Source organism: Pararge aegeria, chromosome 13, assembly GCF_905163445.1.
Source record: "Pararge aegeria chromosome 13, ilParAegt1.1, whole genome shotgun sequence".
Taxonomy (NCBI): Eukaryota; Metazoa; Arthropoda; class Insecta; order Lepidoptera; family Nymphalidae; genus Pararge; species Pararge aegeria.
Window position 1 is genome coordinate 3270019 of NC_053192.1, and position 27399 is coordinate 3297417.

General features: G+C 36.6%; 1 protein-coding gene across 2 annotated transcripts in view; it reads left to right on the forward strand.

The window, feature by feature from the left end:
* LOC120628847 (receptor-type guanylate cyclase gcy-4-like) overlaps positions 1-27399 on the forward strand; it is a 131589-nt gene that overhangs the window by 70707 nt on the left and 33483 nt on the right. The window contains exons 3-4 of one of the 2 annotated variants that reach the window (XM_039897485.1): positions 5225-5360; positions 24755-24864. In XM_039897485.1, coding sequence (XP_039753419.1) covers positions 5225-5360; positions 24755-24864 — 246 coding nt within the window. Of the gene's footprint in view, positions 1-5224; positions 5361-22261; positions 22289-24754; positions 24865-27399 lie in introns of those variants that run through there. The other variant, XM_039897486.1, reaches the window with a different exon arrangement.

A 27399-nucleotide genomic window follows, 5' to 3' on the forward strand; every position in this document is an offset into this window, starting at 1 on the left:
TTCGCACAACAAAAACTATTAATTTCTTATTTATTTATTTATTTCTTATGAGTATTCGCGTAATGTCAAATATATTTTAAATTAGGTAACTATTTATTGTAAAACTAGAAACTGTGTTAGGACAAAAATTCCACAACATGAATTTTTCGGTCGATAACCAGGTTTGTTGTCTATAATTAAAAAAGGCATTTTGGGTACGGAAAAGCTACGCTTAGTTTGGGGCTTGATGGCGATTTGTCGTAGAATATTTATTATTTATTTATTTATTTATTTATTTCTCATGAGTATTCGCGTTATGTCAAATATATTTTTAATTAGGTAACTATTTATTGTAAAACCAGAAACTGTGTTAGGACAAAAATTCCACATCCACTTTTTTATTTCGGCCGCTAAGCAGGTTTTGTTGTTGTTGAGTTAAATAACTATGTACTAAATATGTAAAAACTTACACGTCTTCTTTCATACTTCCAGCTAACAAGCATACAAACATTCTCCTATTATACATACACAGCGCACACAAGCATAGCCATCCCAATTAAATAATGTGAAATACTAATAACCAGTTGCAATTAAACCTTGACAAAGTGCATACGTATTTTCTTTTAATCTATCCACAACTTGCAAGCACAAACGAACCTTATTATAAGCAAGAGTCGTCTATAATAAAAAAAGGTATTTTAGATACAGAATTCTAGAAATGAGAACCCCTAAAAGTCTTACCATCAAGCAATTTATTTTACCACTGAAATTTCCGGGACTAAGCAGACCCTTGGGTCTATAAAACATACTTTTACCAAGTTGGTGTATATCCATGTTTTACCTCCTGTGAACATAACTGTGAAATGTTTACATACATAGTAATGAGTGTATTTAGAGGAGTGACTAATTCAATTATAGCCATAATTATGTTACCTTAGTTAGTTAAAGTGAGTCTTCGTTCGCTCAGGAACAAGAAGACGTAGTTTTAGTTTTTTTCTTGTAGTAGTTTTTTTCTAGTAGAGGTTTTTGTAACAGAGCTTCTCCTTTTTCTCCTTCTTTCTCCTGATCTTGTCTTTGTACTTGATCGGCCGGAGCCTTCCGTTGTACGTAGTGCCACTGGTACGGCTCCCCGCTGGGTCACTCCAGACAGCCGAGCTCACTCCAGAAGCTTAGAAGGCCGCCCAGATTGCCCAGTGCTTCAGGCAATTTAGCTGGGGAGCCAAGGTATGCTGCGCGTTGCTCTGCTACTCCTCTAAATCGGAGCAATACGTGTGTCAGGGTTTCGTCTGCCTCCATGGATGCTCTGCACAGAGGACTATCGGTTATACCTAAAATGAAAAGGTGTTTGTTTAATTGGCAATACCATATTATCATGTGATAACGACTAATTGATGCAAAGACACCGGCAGCCATCTTTGCATCTTTCGAGTCCATGTAGCACTGAAGTGTATCGAAAAAGCAGTTGTATTTATGTCAAAATACCCACCATCTCAATGTCATGAACATTGTTTTTTAAATTAATAACAATTTTTACTGTTACGCAGTTTCATACTTTAATAGTGATCATCAGAAGTTATGTTATTGTTCACAAACAAAAAAAAAATGGCAATTTAAATAAATATCTGGCAAATATGAATTTATAGTTATCTAAAGTTTAATTGTTTACCCACTTTACAAATTTACTGTAACACATGCTTACTACCGTCCTTCGATCCGACTGAGTTTTAGTAGTGTAGCAGCTCTGTCCCGACTGATAACCATATCAGTCGGGACAGAGCTGCTACATAGCCGCTAAATAATAATAATAATAGTTTTAATTTGCTTAAAAGTACAATGTTTTTTCTAAAATGACCCTGGACCCCGAAATTAGGATATCCCGTGTCTTGAAGGTCAGTGTCTTCCCATATGTGAATCGATATTAGAGAAAAAACAGAGCGAATACATATTTAGATGTTTACATTATAAACATTCAATTCATTATGTGTGTGTGTGCTCGTACATGTGCGTTTGTGTATGTGTGTATGGATGCTTAGCAGCAACCTCATTTGAAGCTGTTATTAGACACCTTCGCCTTAGGTTAGTAGACACAGGACGGCACTTTTTAGGACGTGTTCCTTGGATGCCCTGCGAAGTGTTCTTTTCTTATGGACGATGGTTTTCCCTGAGCGTTGATCTGCTTTGTCCACACATTAAAATAAAAAAAAAAACGACCAACCTTCGATCAAAAATTATTAATTAAAAGAAACAATTTATATAAATTATAAGTGTTTATGTATACCTGCTAGTGGTCGCTCGCTAGTCGACATTCGACCGTTATTAATTTAAATTATAGGGTGAACATTATTAAGGTATTTTCAGGTCAAAGACTATAAAGAAGTATATAGTCAAAGACCATATACTTCTTTAATTATTCATAGATTTCAATTGCTTTTTATCAAATAAATTATACTTAATCAAAAAACTCACGAGCTTACTGACAGAAACCTAATGAACCGTGTACTCATTTGTGATTCTTTATTACGACGTAATTAAACGGAACCATTTTTGAAGAAGCTGATAACTAATGATGAGAAGTGGATCATGTACGACAATAACGTTCGAAAAAGGTCGTTGTGTAAGTCCGGTCAGGCTTCACAGACTGTGGCGAAACCCGGGTTAACTCCCAACATGGTGATGCTGTGTGTGTGGTGGGGTTGGAACGGCATTATTCATTATAACCTGTTACCACCAGGTAGGACCATCGATTCTGAACGTAGAGTTCAGAGTCGATGGAGTTCAGAGTCCATGTCGAACAACTGATGAGATTAAAGCAAGAAGTTGAGAGAAAGCGGCTGGAATTAATCAACAGACGGGTTGTGGTTTTTCATCATGATAACGCTAGATCTCACAAATCTTTAGCCACTCAGCAAAAATTAAGAGAGTTTGGCTGGGAGGTGTTAATGCATCCGCCGTATAGTCCTGACCTTGCACCTTTAGATTTGCAGCAGTTTCGGTTTCTTCAGAGTTCTTTAAGCAGTGTCAGGTTAACATCACGAGAGGACTGCCAAAATTACTTGTCGCGGGTTTTTGATCAGAAGCCTCTAAATTTCTATAGCAATGGGATTATGTACCTACAAGATGTCAAAAAGTTATCAAACAAAATGGTACCTACATACTTTAGTTAAATGTAAATAAACTAAATTAAAAATTGTTTTGAATTTTCTTAAAAAATGCGAAGAAACTTTTTCCCCATCCTAATATATGAAATGCGTAACTGACTTACTGGCCACACTTTGTATCGAGGTGTACGTATTTACCTCGAAAGAAAACATACGCATATTTGTTTGGTTAAATTATTCGACCGCCTCAGAGTGAGAAAACAAATCCCTTTTGTTTGGGACAGTATAACTTAAGTTTGTTTGTTAAGGATTATTGTTGTGGCCTTCAAACTTCGTTAGTAAAAGACACCGTTACATGTTTCCTGTAATATTAATAACATGAACCTAAAGTTAAATTACTTTATGAATCTGGATAACTTTTGCCGAACAAATGGTCCCTTAACTGCGGCGCAACTTTGAAATATCTGCCTTTCATTGGATAGAAGCAGGCGTTACTTTGCGGTAGTACATGATATATTTTGAAAATTAAACTTAATTTGCTATACTCCGCGAAAAGCAGGAGAATCTGTATGGTGTTTGTATCATGTGATAACGACTAAGACACCGGCTGGCGCCATTGCATCGTTCGAGTTGATGTAGCACTGAAGTGTATCGAAAAAGCAGTCGTATTAATATCAAAATATCCACCAACTCAATGTCATGAACATCGGTTTTTAAATATCTGGCAATTTAATTAAATATCTGGCAAATATGAATTTTTATTTATCTAAAGTTTAATTATTTACACACTTTACAAATTTACTGTAACACATGCTTACTAAAGTCCTTTTTTCGATCCGACTGAGTTTTAGTAGTTTGGGTATTGGTAGACGTGACAGAGCTTGCTACCGCCATTATTATTGCTGGCCGCTAAAGAATGCTTAGCACCAACCTCATCTGAAGCTGTTATTAGACATCTACGCCTTAGGCTACTACTACTCCATGAAAAGCAAAAGAAACTGTATGGTGTTATCTATAATTTATTCAATCCTTATACTGCACAACAAACAGATCTTCGGCAATGTACCCTCTACTCACGTTCGCTCCGAAACTGGAGCATCCTCACTGGATGTTGACTTTACAATGAATAATTGTTAAGACTTAACAATGTTTGGTAGAATAGAATAGATCAACTTTATTGCTATACGACACAATAGGAAAAAAAACAAGGAAAGGAAAGAAGGAAGTTTGATGTGGAGTATAAAGATGAAAGAAATTATAAACTACACCATACAGATTCTCGCGCTTTTCGTGGAGTACAAATTAAGCTTAATTTTCATAATAATCTGCCTTATTTCCTTATCAGGGTTGTGACGGGTAATGGGGAATCAGGGTGTGATTCTGGAGAGGGAGCCCAAGTAACGGCTACTATATCCAAGGAAAGCAGCAGGCGCGCATATAACCTAGTCCCAGCACGGAGAGGTAGTTTCCCGCAGTTTAAGTTTTGGAATTACGATAGAAAAGTACATTTTGATTTGAAATTTGTTTTGATATAAAATGCTTTTTAGCTTCCAATGACCAGTTATTTTGTAGAAAATAATATTAGGTTGTAAGACTTGATGCCGAATTTTTAAGTAGTGCAATGATATTTCATTTATCTATCAAGAAGAAAAATATCCTGTAAAAAACCGATAAACGGGCAGCACTGCAAACGTAAACTGTGTAGTTTCATCTGTGTTGTCGATCGATGTCGCCTATAGTTTACCTGGAGCGGCGATCCATCGAGTCTAAAGCGTCATGCTGGTACTTGGCAAAGCAACTCCACAGACTATACAGGTACTCCATGCTTGTTCAGAATTGAACCTGGTACAGTGCGAGGAGTTGGCCTGAAGTACAGCCTAACCTTATTAGGCATACCAAGTTTTTTAGTAGTCACATTGACCATAGACTCGATGCATTTGCCAAAATTGAGATTGGTTGAGATGCTGACACCCAAGAGCTCAATATGGTCATTAATCGGACCGGAAAGTGGGAGCCAAGGTGAAAACTCTTTTTGCCGAAAATAAACACGAACGCAAGTCAAAAGACAAAAGTTAAAATATTTAGGACTTTTAAAATCAGTCCCGATTCAATGTTTTATTCTAGAATAAACTTTTTGTTTTCCCCAGACGCGGCCGGCGTCTATTTCTGCTGCAAATGGTCGTGCTGTGCTTTGTGCCGCACGCAGCTCTCATCCTGCAGAACTGCTCCATCATGGCTCAGCTTTCGCAGACCTTCGACTCTTCAATGTTTCTGGACAACGAGGTGAGTTTATTTCACCAGTTTTTTTTTTCCACAAAAAGTTAGTCCTTAACTGTCTCTCTAGTTAGTGTAGTTGTTATTGATGCTAGAGTCTCAGGTGGTACCGAGGTAGCTGTTAGAGGTATAGCAGTGACATTAGACCCATATCCGTAATTTCTTTAGAAATGCTAACAAACATTTTAAAATCTGACAAGTAGTTTCAGAGATTAGCATATACAAATAAACAAAAATAGATAATTTAATGTTAGCACATTGGCATTACTGTCGATACTCGATCATCATGAGCTTTAACCGATCATTCTGAAAGTTTAAAAATTCAACCGCGACAGCTTTTGGTTTCTATTCGTAGTTAATAGTTTAATTTGCGGTAACAAGTTTTCTTGTTGTAATTCTAACATTACCTTATCTTATGGATGTTTTGTGGTGCGGTGATAGCCCAGTGGGTAGGACTTCGACTTCACTTCACACTTAACTCTTCTGTTATTCTCGTTTTAAGCAATTATAATATCACCTGCTTCAACGGTGCAGGAGAACATTATGAGGTAACCTGCTTGCATGAGACTCTCCATAATGTTCTCAAAGTTGTGTCAGTGCGCAGTCCACCGATCCACACTGGGCCAGCGTGGTGGACCATGGCTTTAGACCCTTCTCATTGTGGGAAACCCGTGCCCTGTAGTGGACCGTTATAGGGTTGACATGATGATGATAATGATAATGAAGGATGTTTTGATGTATATTTGAGTTTGCTTCTACTTAAATTCTCAGACAATTCTAATACTTCACTTTTAATAAAACTGGACAGGTCAAATTCTGTTTGAATATATTTAAAAAAAATTTGTTGGATGGCTTTCTATAATTCTTAATTTTTTAAAATCTGGAACAGGTCAAATTCTTTTTGAAGATATTTAACAACATTTTTTTGGGGGGCATTCTATAACCGATAGTGAACCCAAAACTGTGTTCTTTTCATTCATGTCTGTTTGTCTTTATGATGGTCGCGCATGGAACTATTAAATGTATTCAAATGAAATTTTGTACGATTTTAGTTCACAGGAAACTTTCAATCCCGACATCCAGCTCAGTTCCTTTGGCAGAAGGACGAAAGTGTTTGACAATTTTACACCATAACGCCGACAAACGTTAACTGATTTAAATAATTATTTTTGTACTGGATACGTTATACATACTATACTATATACTAAGTTTTGTCCAAATTGTATTTGAATTCGATAAACGTGATTGGAGATAGAGTAAATAATGTAAAGTATCATTCTGATATAAGGTATTGTGATAATAAATGGTAATAGTTCTATGATTACTAACCGATACCTGCAACTTCTCGCTCGCGTAGATTAAGGTTTTTTTGTTCCCGCGGAAACTTTCTTATTTCCCGGGATAAAAGTAAGCCTATGTCTTTTTCCAAATGCGTTCAGTACATTTTCACATTTATAATATTAGCAGGATAGTAGGATAGTAGGATCATGTGTCGTCTTTTACTATACTAGTTCTAGGCCTTTTTATTCATGGGTTTTGACGACCTCCCTGGCGCAACGTCACAGCGCTGTGAAGTTAAGTGGGAGGTCCCGGGATCGACTTCCGGTAGGGGCAATTTGGGAATTTATAATTTCTGAATTTTCCCTGGTCTGGTCTTGTGGAAGGCCTCGGCCGTGGCTAGTTACCAACCTAACTACAAAGACGTGTTGCTAAGCGATTTAGCGTTCCGGTACGATGTCGCGCAGAAACCGACTAGGAGTATGGGTTTAATATAACTTATAGGTACTCCCTAACAGGTTAGCCCGCTACTAATCTTAGACTGCATCATCACTTACCACCAGGGGAGATTGCAGTCAAGGGCTAACTTCTTGTCGAATAAAAAAAAACAAAACTGTGCCACTTTGATCATTTGCCGGGACACTAAAGCTACTCATTTATTTGTATGAATATTAAATTTGTATGAATATAGAAAGTAGTGGTTAGCCTTACATCCCACAGCCTAATCACCCACTGCTAGCCGCTAGACTCAGGGTTATAGAGCATACACCCACCATGCTCTTCCTGTCACGACCCGACAATATAATTTTATATTACATCTTTGATTCACGGATTGGACACCCATATTTCCGGGCGTAGTAATGTTTACTACATAATAACAACTTTATGATCATAGAGTTACAGTGTAGCTTGACCTTGTGAAACTAATAACTAATATAAAACTGGTACACAATAGTTAACTAATAATAGTCGTAGTTATTTACCTCAACGATCCATTAACATAATTTGATGTAATAATATAACATTATTGTATAGTGTAAACTGGTGCTGATACCCTTCTAACAAATTCATACATTCTTTATTCATGTACGCCTGGTCTAAGAAGAGCCCACAACAAACTTAGCCGGGTATTTTTTTTGTTATCACCATCTCACTGTAAATTAATATTAAGCTATGAAGTTATTGAACAGTATTGTTGGTCCGTTTAGGGGCCCATCGAATTAAAATAAAACATTTTAATCCAAGATTATTTTTTATCATGTAGGCAAATTTATTATGTGATGTATTTACTTTAGTGACCGACTTAACCGCTGGTTCGAAAAGCATATTTTACTGAGAAGAAGCCAACAAGAAAACTAACAGTTGCTGTTTTCCAACATTAACATTCTACAAAATAATAAACAAAAATAATAAGAAAATTATATTAATAGTTTCGTGTGTAAGAAGCATTCTAAATAGATTGTAAGCAGCGCGGTGCGGCTGCGGTATAAATTAAGTCAATTACATCGTATCATAGAGTAGAGAAAAATATTCGAGTAGGTACCTAATTTGATAACAGGCTTTCAAATTTTTTTTAATTTTTTATTAACGATAGGCCAGCGTTTGACGACAATCATGCCCGTTAGAAAGCAATGATGAGGTCTAGGTTGGAGCACGCTTGCCTAGAAAAAGCCTAATCACTCTAGCCTTGAAGGTACTCAAATTATACGTGGCAGGAAACACAGTTGCCGGGAGGGCGTTCCACATCTTAGCGGCACGCATCAGAAACGTGGATAAAAAACGTTTCGTGCGTGTTGGTGGAATATAAACCACATAAGGATGCCACCGCTCACGGTGTCTCGCTGTTCTGTGGTAGAACGGGGAAGGAGGAACAAGATCGTGAAGTTCCTGAGCACACTCACCGAAGTATATCCGGTAAAAAACCGATAAACAGGCGACATTGCGTCGGTGCTGGAGAATATGTAGTCTCCAGCACCGACGCAAATTCTAAATGCAGGAAAGATGTTGTGTGTTCATTTTCTTTTAATACTGCTAAGATATTGTCAGATAGATGATAGATTAAGAGGCTGTCGTTTCTCGACGATTAAAAAAATACCAAGTATAAAATTCAAGGTATTCAGTTCTCCGAACTTTTGATTCCATCCGCCCTTTATTCCAAATTCAATTCAACTTCGGAAGCGTATTTTAAGGATTGTGATTCTATGAACTTAGCCTCAAATATAATCTCCAAATTTACATATTCAATTCGATAGAACTAATATTTATAATCCTTAAAACTTTTACATATTTTGTTTTACTGCTTTGCTCATAATTTTTCAAAGACTGATACATTTTTATCAATCGTACAGTATTATATGCATAAGTATTATGCATTCGTTCAATAATTAACGCCTTATATGCAACGCAATTAATTTTTAATTGCTATACTCACTCATGTATGATATTTTGTGTGTAGCATTTAAAATGCTTAGGTTCTCATGAGGATGAAGCCGGTGTACGGATGAACCCGATTGGGTTTTTGTTGCTTCGTAATAGATATATTAATATAATCTATATTATTTATTCTTTATATAAGAATAATGAGAGGCGGAGTATTCAAAAATGAGGTTCAAAAAACAAAGACACAGTTACATCTCTGAAGTTTTTCAGACTGAAAAAAGGTACTCGTATATTATTCCTTCGGCAATGTACTCTCTATGCACGTTTCGCTCCGACACCGGTGTATCCTCAGGAGATGTTGACTTTACAATTCATATCGTTAAGTAACAATTACTGTAAAGAGGTCATTGCCGAAGATCTGTTTGGTTTAGAGTATAAAGATTGAAGAAAGCAAATTAAGCTTTTCATACTACATCATGGAATTCCGCCAAGTAACGCCTGTTTCAAATCTAATAATCCAATAAATACACTTTTGATTGTAAAAGATGATTAGTCTAATCTGATGTGCTGATGATGGAAGATGGAATAGAAGCAGAAAACTCCTATACGTGATATGTTAGGAAAGTTAGGTTTGGAATCTCATTTGTTTCAGTGTCTTAACGACTCAACATCGACTATGTTGATTTACATTAAAGAATTGCTTACCGGGCAAAATTAAAAATTAATTTATTTTGAAACACCAAGTATGTCTTTTTGTAGTGACTCTACCACCTCTTCTGAAAGCTGATAAGGGCTTTAGGTCATGACACAGCAATATTTTGGTGCCAGTAGTTGAACACACGTTGCCCATGCGTTATTCTTTTCACGCAGCAATTTATATATTATTCTCATATTTTAAAGCTATAACCTTAGTCTCGTTGATGAGTCGATATGTGTTCTCTTTTCTATACTTATGATATTGATAGTCTCATAATTGAATTTTATCATAAGTTCGTGTTTTAAAAAACAGTTGTTTCCTTATCTGAATGATCCTTAAGCCACTGAATAACAACACGAGACACTGCGTAAGATATTGCTCACATAAATAAGCTTTTCTCATAAAAACTTGGGAGTAAAAGGAGCTTGGTTAGTCATAAAAACTGAATACAAGATCTGTGTGGAGTATCAAGCTACAAGCTAAAGAGAAGACACTTAAACGGGGGTTACATTCCAGTGTCTAACAAGCGTACTTTCAAGTTCGAGTCCTTCGTGCGACCAATCACAAGGCTTGTACTCGTGCGTGATCGGTCGTTCGCTGAGTGCAACCCGAAGCCGCTTTTAATGCAGGTGGACGCTGCCGTTTTGCCTGACTTTTAAAAAGTGTTTAGGTATGAATTAAATATATTTTCCTACCACAGAAAGTTGTACGAGAACAGATAACAAACCTTCACAAAGTAAATATTGTTTGTTGGCAATGTCATTATTTGCGTGGTATTTTTATTTTTGTATTTAGCCTACTAAAGCTACGTTAGTTTGGGCAAAGATATTTACAATAATATAAATATTTGGTCTGGCATAATATATAATTCGGATGCTCAGGGAGACTGACTGAATTTGCGACTAAAACGGTACTACCCTTTGAATCGAAAAGTGGTTGTCATTTTACCACCAAAAACATTCCCAAGAGGGGTTGAAGTCAGGCAGGCGGTTGGTCGTAAAACATATTCCTAAATTAAAACAATCGACTATGGACAAACCCTTCCATTCAAAGTGGCCTTTAGTACCACAGTGGTCAGCTATAGGCTGTTTAAACTTCCTGCAGCTGATACGATATGCTTTGGGTAAATATACACTTTGGTTTGCATATTCGTTACATCAAGCCACTGCAGAGCAGGGGTCTCCTATCACAATGAGAAGAGATTAAGGGCGTAGTCCACCACGCTAGCCCAGTGCGGATTGGTGGACTCTACACGCTTTTGAGAACATTATGTAGGACTCTCAGGCATGCAGGATTCCTCACGATGTTTTCCTTCACCGTTAAAGCAAGTGATTTTTTATTACTTAAATTGCACATAAGTTAGAAAAGTTAGAGGTGCGTGCTGGGATTTGAACTCGGCCCCCTGAAAGTTATGTCGAGCTCCTACCCAATGCGCTGTTACCGCTTCAAATTATGTATCAATTATAGGTCTGCATCTTAATATTGTTTTATTAGTATGTACTTGATAGATTACTTATTTATAATCAATATTCAAATCATCCATAAAATTTATACAGGTCCAAACGGTCAATATTCGTGCAAAAGCGATTCTTGCATATATCTACTTGCAAACAAAAGGAGGAGCAGTTCTGTTTTTCAGTTATAAAGCTGATTCACACAAGATCCGTGTAACAGCATCAAGAGAATTAAATTATTCTAAAAACGTCCTTACGCCAGTCTAGCCTATCTACGAGAACACAGCTGAATGAGAAATACCTTATGTGACGCGACTTACGAGTAAAACGTGCTTGATGAAAAGTACCTCTTACGGATATTAATCCATATTCTACACATTCTAAATTCGAAAAATTCATTTATTTCAAGTAGGCCCAGTTTATAAGCACTTTTGAAATGTCAAGCCAGTCTGTTTGTAGTTACTCTACCACCGGTCCGGAAGGCAGATCCCACCGAGAAGAGCCGGCAAGAAACTAAGCAGATTGCTCTTTTTCAACATCATTTTACAGTTTACAATCTTTTAAATTCACTATCTTGAACGACAAGAAATTTGAACATAAAAATTCAGCTTCGCGCTTAGCTTTTGCGAACGCAAATAGTCGATGGTTTTAAATAATTGTAATTTTTCATTGCATTATTTCAAAAGCAATACATTTCCAGTTTGAATTCCTCTTGAATTTTTAATGTTCAACCGATATGAAAAAGTAAGAGGTCATATATATAGACGGGTTTGCATTTTTAAATGAAGCAAACCAACCGCGATGAAGCGGCGATAGCCCAGTTGGTAGAAGCTCGACTTTACTTTCGGGGGGCCCAGTTCTAATCCCAGCACGCACCTCTGACTTTGCTAGACTAAGTTATGTGCGTTTAAAGTGATTAAACTATCACATGCTTCAACGGTGAAGGAAAACATCGTGAGGAAACCTGCATGCCTGAAAGTTTTCCAAAATGTTCTCAAAGGTGTGGAGTCCACCAATCCGCACTGGGTCAGCGTGGTGGACCACGGCCTTAACCCCTTCTCATTATGGGAGGAGACCCGTGCCCTACAGTGGACAGTGATGGGTTGATTTGATGTTAACGAAACGCATTGTTAACGTAATCACACAACATAATGTCAAAGGACAACATTCAGTATTTTAAATTTTCTATCAAAATAATTGCACATTTTATGAGACCAGATTTCGGTATTTTCTTTTGTGTATTGTTGTTAAAGCTCCAAAAGAAAAACATAGATACTATGTGAAATATTTCAACATTCTTTTACTGTTTGTGATAGATAAACTGGGTGGGTTTTTTTTGCAAGAGGAAAGATCTTATACATATAAGAAGACACATCTTGTAAGTTGAAATCTGTAGGAAAAATACATAAAAGAAATTTTCTCTTTTATAATGGTTGCTATAAATAAATGTTAACGTCAAAGTTCAAAGCCATTGTACATTAGTTTAGCATTAAAATACTCATCGTGGGTGCTTGGAATATATACCCATTTCCAATTCTCTTGAAGTCGATGAACAACATTTTAAATCCGCTTGTAACCTTTTTTTTTCTTAAAAAAATTTCCTTTGTTGCTCTCCGTGCTTTCAAGCAACTCTATACCAAAAATCAAGTTAACTGGTTTCTTTGTTCGCATGCATAATATCAGTAAGAAAACATATTATTATTTTCAATTCATACTCCACTTTAAATCCACTCAGCATTCACCTGTTCCTTTTTCTCACATTCGAGGGCTCCTGAAAGAATTCCTTCAGAGATAAGTGGCCGTTGTGCACGTCTTTTGTTTCTTGTTCCTTTTTCAAATTATTTCTGGCATTAATTAAATAAGGATATAGAGTCATCTTATAGAGATATTTTTAAGCTGAGATTCGATAGACAATTAAAAAAATCTTTGACGGTTGAATTTCCAATCACCAAATAATCTACAACTTAGAAATAAATTTTGGATAAGCTTGAGCTTGTTGCCATAGCTAATCTTGCAAATTCAATCTTGAGTGAGATTATCTAAGTAAAGATTGAAAAACCAGCCTATCTACTACGTATAAATTTTGTTACAATATTGTCTAAATTTATGCATAAGTACGTCCAAAATTACCTGACTTCTGCGAGGACGTAATTTCGCAGAATGAGGCTGCTGAGCGGGTGCGTGAAGAGCCTCCAGACGCTCTTCCGCTCTGGCGTAGACGAGTGGGAAGAAGACGACGGCAATTTGCCGCTCGCCAGCTTCTCTTGGGAGGAGGCGGGTAGCTATTGGGATAGTCCCGTCACTATAAAAGCCTCTCTACGATCTGAGGGGGGTTCAAGCTGTCCTGATCCCCTCCTCGCTAACGCGGGAGCCCCAACAATCGGTTGGGGTGGTTTGCAGACGTCCGAGAGTAGACAACAGGTTCCCCGGGCGTCTAACAAAGCCAACAAGATGGACATGCCGTGGTGGTTTTTATTTTGGATACACCCCCTTTAAAGGGGGGAGTCCTAGATAACCTCCGTCCTGCCCAAGGGTCGGAGGTAGCCATAAAGATTTTCCAGCACGCCAAAAAAAAGGGTCTAAAATAACCACATACCTACTATTGTTACAGTAAATTTATACAGTGGGTAAATAATTAAACTTTTGGTAACTATAATTTCATATTTGCCAGATATTTATGTTCATGATGAGTTGGTGGGTATTTTGATATAAATACGACTGCACTATCGATGCACCGCAGTCCTACATGGACTCGAACGATGAAAAGATACCTCCCGGTGTCTAAGTCGTTTATCACTATAAAAGCACAAAAGCGTATTATATTCAATCTTGCAGACTTTGCCGACGATATGCAGGTAGTCACTAGTTTATGACCATGACCAGTAAGTCGGTTGTTCTTATCGAAGTTCTGTTTATAGAGACGTATTTTAGGTATAGGTTACTAAGCTGCTAGGGATATGGCAGTTTTATTAAACTCAGATTCCTAATCGATTTCTGCGCGACATCGTACCGAAACGCTTAATCGCTTAGCGGTGTGTCTTTGTCGGTAGCGTGGTAACTAGCCTCGGCCAAAGCCCCCCACCAGACCAGATCAGAGTCGGGGATCCAATCCTTCTACCTTAAAACACAGCGTTCACCGATGTGCCAGGGAGGTCGTCGAAAAATAAGACGATATTTTGTAAACTGAGGTTAAACTTAGTAACTTACAAATACAAGTGGTTGTGTCTTTCAGTCAATTGTCAGAAATACGTTACCGTTTGAGTGTTCCAAACAGATGTTAAATATTAAATCAATGGTTCGAAAGTAAACCGTAGCTTTGAAATACAATTTTCCCCATATTGAATTATCTATATTCTGAAAATGTGTGATTATAAACCTTCAATCAAAAATTATGAGTATACTAGCTTCTGCCCGCGACTTTGTCCGCGTGGACTTCAGAATTGGGTCTAAAGCTTTTTAAAAGATTTTTAATCCTACGACGGGAACTATTTGAGAGATCGGTATAGAAAGTACATCGGTAAGACCTTTTCTATAACACAGGTGACATCAATACAAAATTTCAAAGCTGTCTTCCCGCGGTTTAGCTTGTAAACAATTTTATATTTAACCTCGGGAACTCCTTAAAGAATCGAGATAAAGAAATCTTTTGTTCTTTTTCTATGTTAAAGGCTACAATTCATGCCAAATTTCATCCAAATCTGTGAAGCAGTTTTTGCATGATTGAGTAACAAACATCCAAACTTTCACATTTAAAATATTAGTAGGATGTGAAGCTATGATAGCCTAGTAGTTTGAAATTGATTAAAACTGTAATAATAAGTACATAAATAGTGCGTGATACCCTAGTGGTTAGGACTCCGGTTTCACTTTTGGAGTTACGAGTCGAATCCCAGCTGTTGCGTTTTTAATTTAAGCAATTAAGATATAACTTGCTTTAACGGTCATAAAAACCTCACGAGGAAACCTGCATGCTTTTTTCTTTTAATTGTGAGAGTTGACCGGAATTTTACATGTAACTCGATTATGCAATCGTAGACGGACTACAGATTTAAGATCCATTGGCGCAGTGGGCAGCGACCTTGCTTTCTGAATCCAACACTTTAATATAAAATAGCTTAATTCATGTTTTACTTTACTTTTTTTAATAGTTTTTAGCTAATTACTTAAATTAGTTTTTGTTTTTTTATAATGTGACCGGAGATGACACCTATAATTGATTATTGTAATGGCACTAGACAGAATTTCTAATTCTAATCTTATGAATAAATAAATAAATAAAATTTTTGTGTGATGCACATAAATGTTTTTCAGTGTCTCGGTGTTATACCTATATAAAAAGTATTTATTTAAATTATTAATAAAAAAAAAAATCATCAGTCATCTTAGTACCCGTAATACAAGCTACGCTTACTGAGGGGCTAGATAGCGATATGTGTATTGGCCTACAATACAAAAAAAAGAAATATTTAATTGCGTTAAAAAGCGAAACCAACTTGGATGCATGTACAGCTACAAACGCACACTTCGTATTGCTCATTGTTTTTTTGCACATAATGTTAAGATTAACACTGGTTAATGTTTTATGTACTTTAATTACCGGCCCACGACAGGACACGAGTCTCTTCTCATCATGAAAAGGGTTTTGGCCGCAGTCCACCACGATGGCCAAGTGTAAATTTTATAGACTTAACACGCCTTTGAGAAAGTTATGAAAAACTCTCAGGCATGCAGTTTTCCACGATGCTTTCCTTCGCCGTTGAAGCAAGTGATATTTTACTAACTTAAAAAAGTTAGAGGTGTGCACAGGGATTCGAACTCGGCCCCCCGAAAGTGAAGCCGAAGTCCTAACCCCTAGGCTATCGCGCGCTATTTATGTACTTATTATTGACGGCCGATTGGCGCAGTGGGCAGCGACCCTGCTTCCTGAGTCCAAGGCCGTGGGTTCGATTCCCACAACTGGAAAATTGTGTGATGAACATGATCATAAAAATATTCATTAGTCATCTTAGTACCCGTAGCACAAGCTACGCTTACTTTGGGACTAGATGGCGGTGTGTGTAGTGTCGTATATATTTATATATATTTATTTATTACAGTATTATTCGAAGCTATATTTCGCCTTGGGAATATTTGGCCTAGCATTTGATATCTATAGTTTCTTGTTTTATGTTTACATAGATTTATTTACAGAACAATCTGATCTCAAAACCAAACCCTGCCTTCTGCTATTATAACCTGGAATAGCACATTAGCTTCCTTTTTATCACCTATTTAGTAGCCTATGTTCTACTCTACTAGCTCTACGTCCTTAAAACTAACTCTTTGCCAAAAATCAGGTCGGTTGGTTGCTTGGTGGAGTGAAAAGTAAGGACGAAGAAAAATACTTTGGCATTTATATTACGAGTATTAGTATGAATTAATGCATCAATATACACTGTGGATGTACAGAAAGTGCAGAGCATTTGACAGACGAAGTATACACGTGTGTATTTCGTGCATCAGTCTTGAATACCAAGCATGGTTGTATTTATATTAAAATAAATACTTTTACGCGCGCACTATTAGTTCAATTGTTTTGTTTTGTTCCATTATTTGGGGTATGTTATTTAATAATAACAATAATATATCAATAATAAGTTATTATAATAATAACAATAAAAATACCTAAATTACATTAGAGAAAAAAAAATCAAATGACCAAACTAATCAGAAAATATTATGACAAAAATATATGTATAACTGTGACAATATAAAGATATTAAGAAAAAAATTTAGAGTTTGTAGAAAATTGTAGAGTATTAAAAATTGTATATATGTGTGATATGGCGTTTTTATTTATTTGGGGTATGGCAGTTATAGTAAACTCATACCGCTAATCGGTTTGTACGCGACATCGCACCGGAAAGCTATCGCTAGCTATATATAGCTATAGGTCGTCAAAAAGAATAGCCATAGTCAGTATGCCAAATTTAAGCAAATTCTTCTAAATATACAGATTATACAAACCCGTGAAGCTACTTAACTAAAAGGTGGATATTTAAATTTCTATTCCGTTTTTAAATTTAAGTGAATCACTTAATCTTTTATGTTTTGACAGCAAATTAGCAGAAATATAATACATTTTCCCTGCTTGTGATAATTAGAAAACTTTTCTCACCTTAAGCAATTGCAGGGCAAAGTTTCGAGAAACATGGTTAAGAATAGGTACGGTACACCTCTGCTTAATTAATACGGGCTGCTTTAAGTCTTTAAAACTTCAAGCTGGCATAGATATCTTGGAACATTGGACTCCCAAAGGGATTCCTGGGTTCTGAACAAAACTGTTACGTAAAAATATATGGTATATAAAGCTGAACAATTTGTTCGTTGTTCTATTTTTAAACCGCTGCTTTTCCAGATCGAATCACACGCACCTCTAACTTTTCTAAGTGACGCGCGTTTTATTCAATTAAAAATATCACTTGCTTCAACGGTGGGGGAAAACATCGTGAGTAAACCTGCATGCCTGAGATTTCTCCATAATGTTCTCAAAGTTGTGTAAACTCCACCCATCCGTACAGAGCCAGCGTGGTGGACTACGGCCTAAACCCCTTCACATTGTGGTAGGAGACCCGTGCCCTTTAGAGGGCCAGTTAACGGGTTGATATGAAAAAATCGGCTTCCTAGCAGCATTGCTAAGTTCCGCTGAGGTGTGTAATTAGAGTAAGATGTGGTTTAACACCTACGCCAGAGTTTGATCGCACCAGGACGTGTTCCTTCCATACCCCGCAAAGTGCTTTTCTGTTTATAGGCGGTATTAGCGCAGTAACCTCACAGAATAACTAGAAGTATTGCAACGTATACTTATTCCCTAGTATACTTGGCTTTTTACACTTTTCAGTGGCATTTTTGACGTAACGTCTTATAATTCGATGGAGCCGGCTGCACGCATGAAAAAACATGACGTATGCGGCGTTACCTCGCTCTGAGGCGTTTCATTCAAGGCTTGAAGTGCAAGCGAGAGCGCGGAACGAGCGACAAAGAGGCACAGTCGGCCTCCGCGTTTGACATCTGTCTCTCTCCTACTTGACTGTGCGATGCGTCCGTGTGGACAGCTTCTATACAATAATACATTTACATGTTTTCGGCATGGATGAAGTGCAGTGAAAAGTGAATGTGGTGTCAATTGTTTATAGCAACGATAATATCTATCAAACAAATTTTTGAATTTTGAATTTTGAATTTTGAATTTTATTTTCTTACGACGTTGTCACGTTCAACTATCGTCAGTCAAGCCGACTTAACAGACAACCAATTTATACGGCATTTTTTTTTCCTACATACTGAGGCGCATTTTCGGTGGTCGATAACTTGCCATGGCCATTCATTATTGTCAAGTGAATTTCACAGGTTAATATAAAGCGCGCCTGTATAACCCGGAGGCGGGTTACGACGAACGAAATTCAAAAGTTAATATTAGAGGGCAGTTTTTTTAAATTTCTTGCAACTCAAATTCGGTCGCTGACCGCTAATGAACATGGTTTACTTTTGAACGCCAGGCATTTATACTTTTTGTGGCTATTTTACTGCATTGTTTTTTCCCACATATTGGGACGCAGAGGTCGATAACTCGGGCAATTCATTATTGACTATAGACTATATCAGAGGTAAGTTTGTTTGAAATTTCTTGCAACCCAAATTTAGTCGCTGTGTGCTTCAGAATACGGTTTACTTTTACGAACGAATACTTAGTTTTCGGCATTTTCACGTGCCATGGCCCAGAAATTTATACATTTTAGTGGCGTTTTTTACTACATGGTTATTTCCCTCATATTGTGGCGCATTTTCAGAGATCGATAACTCTGGCATTCGTTACTGACTAAAGACTATATCAGAGACAAGTTTTTTTTTTTAATTTCTTGCAACCCTAATTCAGTATTTAAAATATGTTTTACTTTTGAACGAATACTTAGTTTTCGGCATTTTCACGTGCCATGACCCAGTCATTTATAATTTTCAGGGGCCTTTTTTACTGCATTGTTATTTCCCACATATCTCATGTAATGTACGCCTTTTTTAAATTTCTCGCACTCCCTATCGACTATCGAGGTTTACTTCTATGATAATATAATAATAGTTTTTATTTGCTTAAGTAATGGGTCGGCATGATGATGATGATGATGATCATTTCTAATATAGGAAACACACACAAGAACACTTACTTAAACATAATTATGTGCAAAAGGCGGCCTTATCACTAAAAGTGATCTCTTCCAGCCTAGGCTTCCAGGGTATTTACCTAGTAATGTATAGTTTTGTCCTTGCAAGCTGTTTTGCGTGGTTATTATACTTTATCATTGTTTTTTAACTTGGACAATTCATCGTTGCGGGTATATTGACTAATGAAAGTATTTCCTGCAAGCGAGTGAACACTGACGAAATTTAACAGTGGATATCACTGGCATGCTATCTTGAAATTACTCGCATCCTGAATGCACAATATCAACAAATCAATATGGCGTACTTTACGGTGAATTAAAAAAAAAATAGGATTGTTTATTCAGCCTTTCATTTGCCTTGCGCTTTTTGATTTTATTATTTATTTATTCACTTCCCGTGTGGTTTTGATCAGAATACAATAGTCACTACCTCAACTCTTCCCGCGGATGTCGTACGAGGCGACTAAGGGTTTATAAAGGAGAACGGGCAGTAGCGTATTCTGTGCTACTACTACAATTTACTGCGGTCAACAACCCGGCAGACAGAGCGTGTTGATTATTGACAAACTAATAATAACAGTTTTAAGTGACAATGTGAGATGGTGATAACAAAAAAAACAACCGGCTAAGTTTGTTGTGGGCTTCTTCTTAGACCAGGGCGCGTTTGGAACCCTCGTAGCTTTAGTTTTAAGTTGACGAATTTAGTTATCGCCATCAATTCACTTCTATGTTATATTTTACATGTAATATACGCATCAAAAGTGAAATATACGAGCCTCGTATGTGCCTATATGAATATAGAAATATTTGACTTTGACTTTGACTTTGACAAACATTCCCGTTGGGAGATAGCTTAAGTCCAGCATTGGACTATTATAAAGTCAAAGTCAAAAATATCTTTATTCAAGTATCATACGTGCCAACTATGAGGCGTACATTACATGAGAAATGTGTACATTGTAGTGAGATCATGGCGATAACCATATTTGTAAACTTAAAACTAAAGCTACGAGGGTTCCGAACGCCAGGATGGTCTAAGAAGAAGCCCAAAACAAACTTAGCCGGGTGACAAACTTAGCCAGGTGACACACTTAGCCAGTATGATTGATGAATTGATTTATTATGCGTGCATACCCTTCAGGCGTGGTTTCCAGCCTCATTATTGAAAGTGCATTTTCGCTCTTCGATAGCTGCTCGGTTCGCCGCGGGTGAAGTAAATTATTCGGTTGATACAAAGCGCGCGGGAATTCCCCGGAGGTTGCTTACGACCAACGAAATACACCGATATCATGTGCATGCTTTTTAGAAATTTCTCCTAACTTCTCGAATGCGCACTTATCATCAACCTACAACCGTTCTCATTCTGAGAGGAGTTCCTTGACCTGTACTGGGCCGGTAAAAGGTTGATTACAATGATGATGAAGTAATATGGTTAACTTAAAACTTAAGCGGTGATAGCCTCCTGGTTAGGACTTCGGCTTAACTCTAGACGCTGAGTTCTAATCCAAGCCTCTCAACCGAATCCCAACCGCTAACTTTTCTCGGTTATGTGCGTTTTAAGCAATTAAAACATACAGCATCAATCAATCAATTTGCTAATAAACAATTTAAAAAACAATCCAGTCTCTTATATATAACCGAATTAATAAAGCACTTAATATATACCAATTAAAGTCTTACGATTGTAAAACAAAAATTACTCAATGGTTACAATCACTAACATATGAAAAAACTGAACTCCTTTTGCAACTGATAAAGTAAGTCATTAAATTTATTAAACAATAAGGTTTATTACATAAGTAATAATCAGCCTCACGCATATACACACACGCGCGCACGCAATCACGTTCTCACCATACACACGCACGCGCGCACACTCGCACACACACACACACACACACACACGCACGTACACATAACATAATCGCACTCACACTGCATGTTTTACTCGCACGTCAGAAATTAAAAAAAAAAAAAAGTAAAAAAAAAAAAAAAGTATTATATAAACATAATGGCATAACATTACTATTAATATTATAACGTTAATTAATATCATATTCATAACCCACTAGTATCAAAATGTACCTACTCTATGAAGTTTGTGGGACCAATTTTAATATTTTAGATGTTATAGTTTGGAGGTTCGCTCGTTATTTTTAAACGCTAACGAATGATAAGATCGGCCAAGCCGGGAATTTATTTGATGAAGTCAAAATAATGCGTTGAACAAAGAAGCTCCGAAATGTTCGAAAATCGATTATTTATTCGAATCGTCGAATGTTCAAATTACCATCCTATTATGCAGTGATATATAATTTAGGATAAGCCAGTTTTTGTCAAATTTCAAAGTTTATGATCAAAGAAAATTGGATATCGCTCGTCCAATTCAGATGTTATAAAAATTCTGTAGACAGCTACAATTTATTTACAAAACTTACTTTTTTTCCTGACACGACGTTCCATTTAATATAGTCAATGATTCCAAGAGTATTTTTATGAATAAAAATTACAGATATTAAAAAGAAAGAATTGGTGCACAAACATAATATAGCGTGTGAAATTTAAATAACTATTAATTCGGTGTATTCAGAAACATTCTGCCGTGAGTGTGAGTGTCGCAGTGCGTTGGCGATATCAACTGATACTAGGGCGGAAGGCTAAGCAATAATTAGGTATTATCTCATGTTTATGTTCATAACTGAAACCAAATTGAAACATTGTCGCGCACATGTTACATTGTGAAATTGTAACATGTGCGAGACGGTGACGTTGCGTTCAGCTGATGCGCAACGTTAACGTCGTTACAACGCTGCGCAGGCGTTGAAGAAACGCTAACGCTCGCCTGACGCCAGTGGGATAGGTGCCCTACATAAACAACAGTGCTGACAAATAAATCATTGCCGCAAAATAGGTCCTGAATTGTCGACAAGGGTGCGAATAACCTACAAAATATGTTATATTGTTGTTTCAATAAATAAAGTAGCTACTAATTCGGTGTATTTCGAAATATCCTAACGTTAGTATAAGCGACGCGGGACGTTGCTATATCAACTGATACTGGCTAAGTAGGCTTACCATCAATAATATGCAGCTGCGGCCGTGACGCTTACAATAATCTCAGAAGCACAGCTTTAGGGAAATTGTTGTAGACCAACCCCAGGTCTACAACAATTTCCCTAAATCAACGGACAGGAAATGAGAATTGTTTGACCGAAAAATCCAATACCCTACAATTTCCAGACCAACAAGAACCTTGCAGATACCCAATTTCTAATATTATTGGGTATTTTGATGTGACTAGATCAGAATTGAGGAACGTCGTGCTGCTGCCAAATCACGTGACTAAGAATCCGTTGGATATTTTTAGAACGAATTTTGGCAATGGACAAGCCGAATTTTATGTAGATATGCGATTTGCATGTTAGTAAAATTTTTATTTTTACTACATTTATTGACTGTGTTTTATCAACTGGAAATAGAAATAACAATAATTCTTATTTAATTAATGAACAGATTTCAAAATATAATTAAAATTATAATGTAAAAATTATGCAGTTAGATAATTATTACAAAAAGATTTTGGTTGTTGAAGTATTACATATTTTTTCTAATTAAAGTCCAAATATGCACAGCGGGCGCTGCTCTACTTTTTGTCACATTTTTTGTAGGTTCATGAAATAATCGGATCCGATTTCACAACATCGTAAACTAAATTAAAATGAAACGAAACCACTCTGTGCACTTTTTTAATTTTTTTTATAAAAATTATAAGTTGTAACGAAAATAATTATTTATGTCTTAATATCATAGTACGTATATTTTATTTCATCCAAAAATTTTAAGAAAACCTTACTAAAAAATTTAGACTCACCTCACTTGTACAACCTTTCTACACCTGTTGAACTAGTGATTTTTTTCCCAGTATTACAATTGCTACTAAATAGAATAAATCGTACTAAATCTTGTATAACGTATTTATTACATTGCGCAGAAGTTCATAGATTTAATTATAGCTTAGGAATGTTATTTGGGCCTCATTTTGGCATACCAATTCAGCACTTAATCTTTAACACAAAAGATAAAAATATTTATGTTATCCTAAAAATGGTAGATTATTTTATTTCTGGATACAGAATCAATAAGTGGTATATCATTAATATCGCAAGACAAAAGAGCCCGAGACGCTTTGGCAGTCTGCGTAATGGAGATAAAATATCACGGTCATTAGATTATAGCTTTTGTTACCTGTGTTTATTTTCATAGAACCCGAACGAGATTTAAAACATCAAGCCCATTTATAGTGTCTAATAGCCCATCAAGTGTGGTGACGTGTTGTGGTGACGGCACTTAAGAATACGGAGATGTTGACAATCCCTCATGTTTACGCGGGTATTATACGAGGCCACTATAGGAATGTTTCAGTTCGGGAGAAGCGTGCTCTCTGCTTCTACTACCATCTACTGCGATCAACAACCCTCTGTTGGGAGAGGCCTTATAATGGGCGATCCCTGTTGTTGGACGAGACCTTTATTCCAGTGGCTTATAAGCTGTTAATGTTGATGATGAATTATAATTCGCGCTAAGTTTTGACGACCTCCTTGGCGCAACGGTGAGCGCTGTAAATTTTAACCAGAAGGTATTCGATTCCCGGCCGAGCAATTTGGGAATTTCTAATTTTATGAATTTTCTCTGATTTGTCTGGTGGGAGGTTTTGGCCATGGCTAGTTACAATCTTACCGACAAAGACGTGCCGCTAAGCTATTTTGTGTTCCGGTGCAATTTCGCGTAGAAACCGATTACCATACTCCCTAACAGGTTAGCTCGCTACCATCACTTACCACCAGGTGAGATTGCAGTCCAGAGCAGTGGCGTTCCTAGGGTTTTGAATTTGAGCAAGCCCAGTTACCTAAAGGAGAAATTTAACTCGTCATGATCTCTAAGTCACCATTCTTGTTGTGCTAAATGACAAACCATATCAACAAATCTTTGAAAAACACTACGGTTATGATATTTATTGTAACGCAAGCCCGGCTTTTCGGCTTGTATGGTAGTACCGCCACTGGTCCAGAGCTAACTTCTAGTGGAATAAAAAATTAAATTTGAACATATATATGTTAATTAAGTTTAAATCCTAATATTTCACCAATGCGTGTTGTACCAGCTACTAATTTCGTATAGCATTTTCTCGTTTGCCTTTGGTTGCCTGGAAGAGATCGCCATATAGCGATAAGGCACGTTGCACGTTGTACGTTCTACCTTATTGTGCCTCTACCTTATTGTGCTGTTGTATATGTATGTTTGTAAATTTTCTCTGTGGTGTACAATAAAAGGGTATTCATTCATATATAAACTGGGGGCTAGTGAGCTCAACTCAAGAACCTTTAACATTTGTTCCAGGTAAACAGAACGCTGTCCCTGGGGGAAATGGTCCTCGCCATTGAAGATGAGCGCGTCTACGTTTCCCGGTATTTATTCTCAGAACCTGTGTCCACAGATATCCTGAATAAGTAAGTTGTTTACATAAATTTATAATTAGATTCGGGAGCTTTGAAAAGTTTGTATTGCAATGCTGTATAGAGTCTCAAGATCCCTGAGGTTCCCGAACAGTCAACATCGTATTAGTTGCGTTAGAGAAAAATAGCTCGTATGATCAAAGTTTGGAAAAAACTCTCTTATTTTCTATTCTTTGCAATAGCCCAAGGCGTGACACCATGGGGTCAGTGGAGTGTATAGAGGGTATGCACAGGGTATGCAGATGATAAAAAATGAAGAAAATTTCCAGTAAGAGTTATCTGACTCTTACAATGTTTTTTTATTAATCCTACTGGAGATTTTTTTTTCACTGTACATTGCCTGCCCGCTTAGTGCATACCCTGTGAAGTGGCGTGCACTTGGTTTCATACCAGGGTATGCATACAGCAGGAAAATTGCATAAAACGGCAAAAATCCTCCTGCTATACGAGATATATTTCAATTTTAGGGTATGCAGTGCTTTTGTGCACGTATGAAGTGCACGCCACTGACCCTGTGCATAACCTGTACGCTCGTCACTGCATGGGGTATCTTTGTATCCACCTGTATTTGTATTAATATAAGTATAGATGGTGGATGTTTTGAAATAAATAGGGGTGCATTTTCACAATGTCTTGAATATTGGCTGTGGATGAAATTTAATATTGATTATATCTTGAAAAGTATTTGTTAATTCAATAAGAATTATTAACACATTTCTTAAAATGATATTAAATGGAAATTTCCATTTAATATCAGGCACAGTATTTGTCAAATGTTTAATTAGGCTAGCTAGCGTATAAGTCAAGAAGTTACGTTACGTTACGACCAATCCATATTAATATTATTAAATAGCCGAAACTACACAGACGTCTGACGTAAGCGTTACTTCCGTCAGAAAAAAGATCTGAGTTACTTCTTAGTCGCGGAAAAAGAAGTTTTACTTCACACAATTTTTTTTCTTTGTAACATTAATTTAATATTTTTGCTAGCTAAATCGGTTCGGTATGATAGACCTCTAGCACCAAATTATCTCGAAGTAAGTGTACGCCTATAGGGCCTGTTTGGCTAGCCCTGTCCTACAATACAGCAATGCAAATAAAGTCGCCGGGAAATGGCAAAGTCTGGTACTTGGAGATTCACAGAATCCAACAGAATCGAATTAAATTGTTTCCCTTGGATCACACAGAGTGGGCATGAGAACAAGGCTATATACTCTACGACGTATGTGGTAACAAAGTTGCATAAATAATTTCTATAAAAATGTTGTAGATCTTCAATCAATTGAAATCACTTGTACCTATGTTATTTTTTATTTAATTCTATTTTGTTCTAGTGTGCAATAAATAAAAAATTTTGATTGATTGATTAATTAGTAGATACGTAATATTAAATGCATGCATAATAAATTCGTCAACTTAAAACTACGAGGGTTCCAAACGCACCCTGGTCTAAGAAGAAGCCCACCACAAACTTAGCTGTTTTTTTTTAGTTATCACCATCTAGTTGTTAATACTAAAATAGGACTTTATTTATTTATTATTTAAGGGACAATCAACAGGTTACAACAACAACTCTTAAAAACTAAACAAAAAATGAAAAAACATATAAATGTAATATTGTAGACCGACTTACAAACTGCCACAACTTGCGAATACTATGTTGTCAGTTAGAAGGAGAAAAAACGATTAAGAGAGACATGAGAGAATAAGCTGTAAGATCCATCAGGCTGTGACATAAACTTGACGAATCTAGCACCGCGAACAAAAACATACATTTAGAATAAATTAAAAAGAAACAAATACTCAAATTATATTTAAAATAATATTAAAAATGTTGACAATAAATACTATAGAACAAAACTAGCTAAACTAACACAAAAAAGAGCAAAGGCGACTTTTATTAGATAGGAAAATTTTCAGAAAATAAAATATATCCTTAACTCAACACAATATAGAAGGGTGGCTTCTAAAACTTCAGAGAACGTTACCCAATTATTTTGATTCAACAAAGCTTCTCCGTTGGAAATTCGTTATTCTTGCGTTTTCTTTACTTAAAATAAATGTAAAAATTCACAAATGGAAATAGAAAATTGCATTCCCGCTAAGTGTTTTTACCGTTAAGTCAATTTAGAAAATGATATTTTCAACGGTTTCTCTTTGATCTTGTAACGGTTGGGCTGTTCTTGTTTGGCTAGTTAACTCTTTTATAACATTGGACGTTACCACTAATATAAAATGATAACAGTGTTGACATTTATTGTTTAATTTAAAAGTATTAAACTGCAAGTGATAAAATTTATCATCTTCATACCAACCCATAGACGTGCACTGCTGGACATAGGTCTTTTGTAGGGTTTCCAAATTCCACGGTTTTGTGCCGCTTGCGTCCATTGTACCTGCGACGCGTTTGATGTCACCTTGTTAGGGATCAACCAACGGTGCGTTTACCAGGCTACCATTCCAGCACTTTGGGACCCCAAACCCATCCATCCTTTCTGAGAGTTCTGTTCCCTGCCCATTGCCACTTCA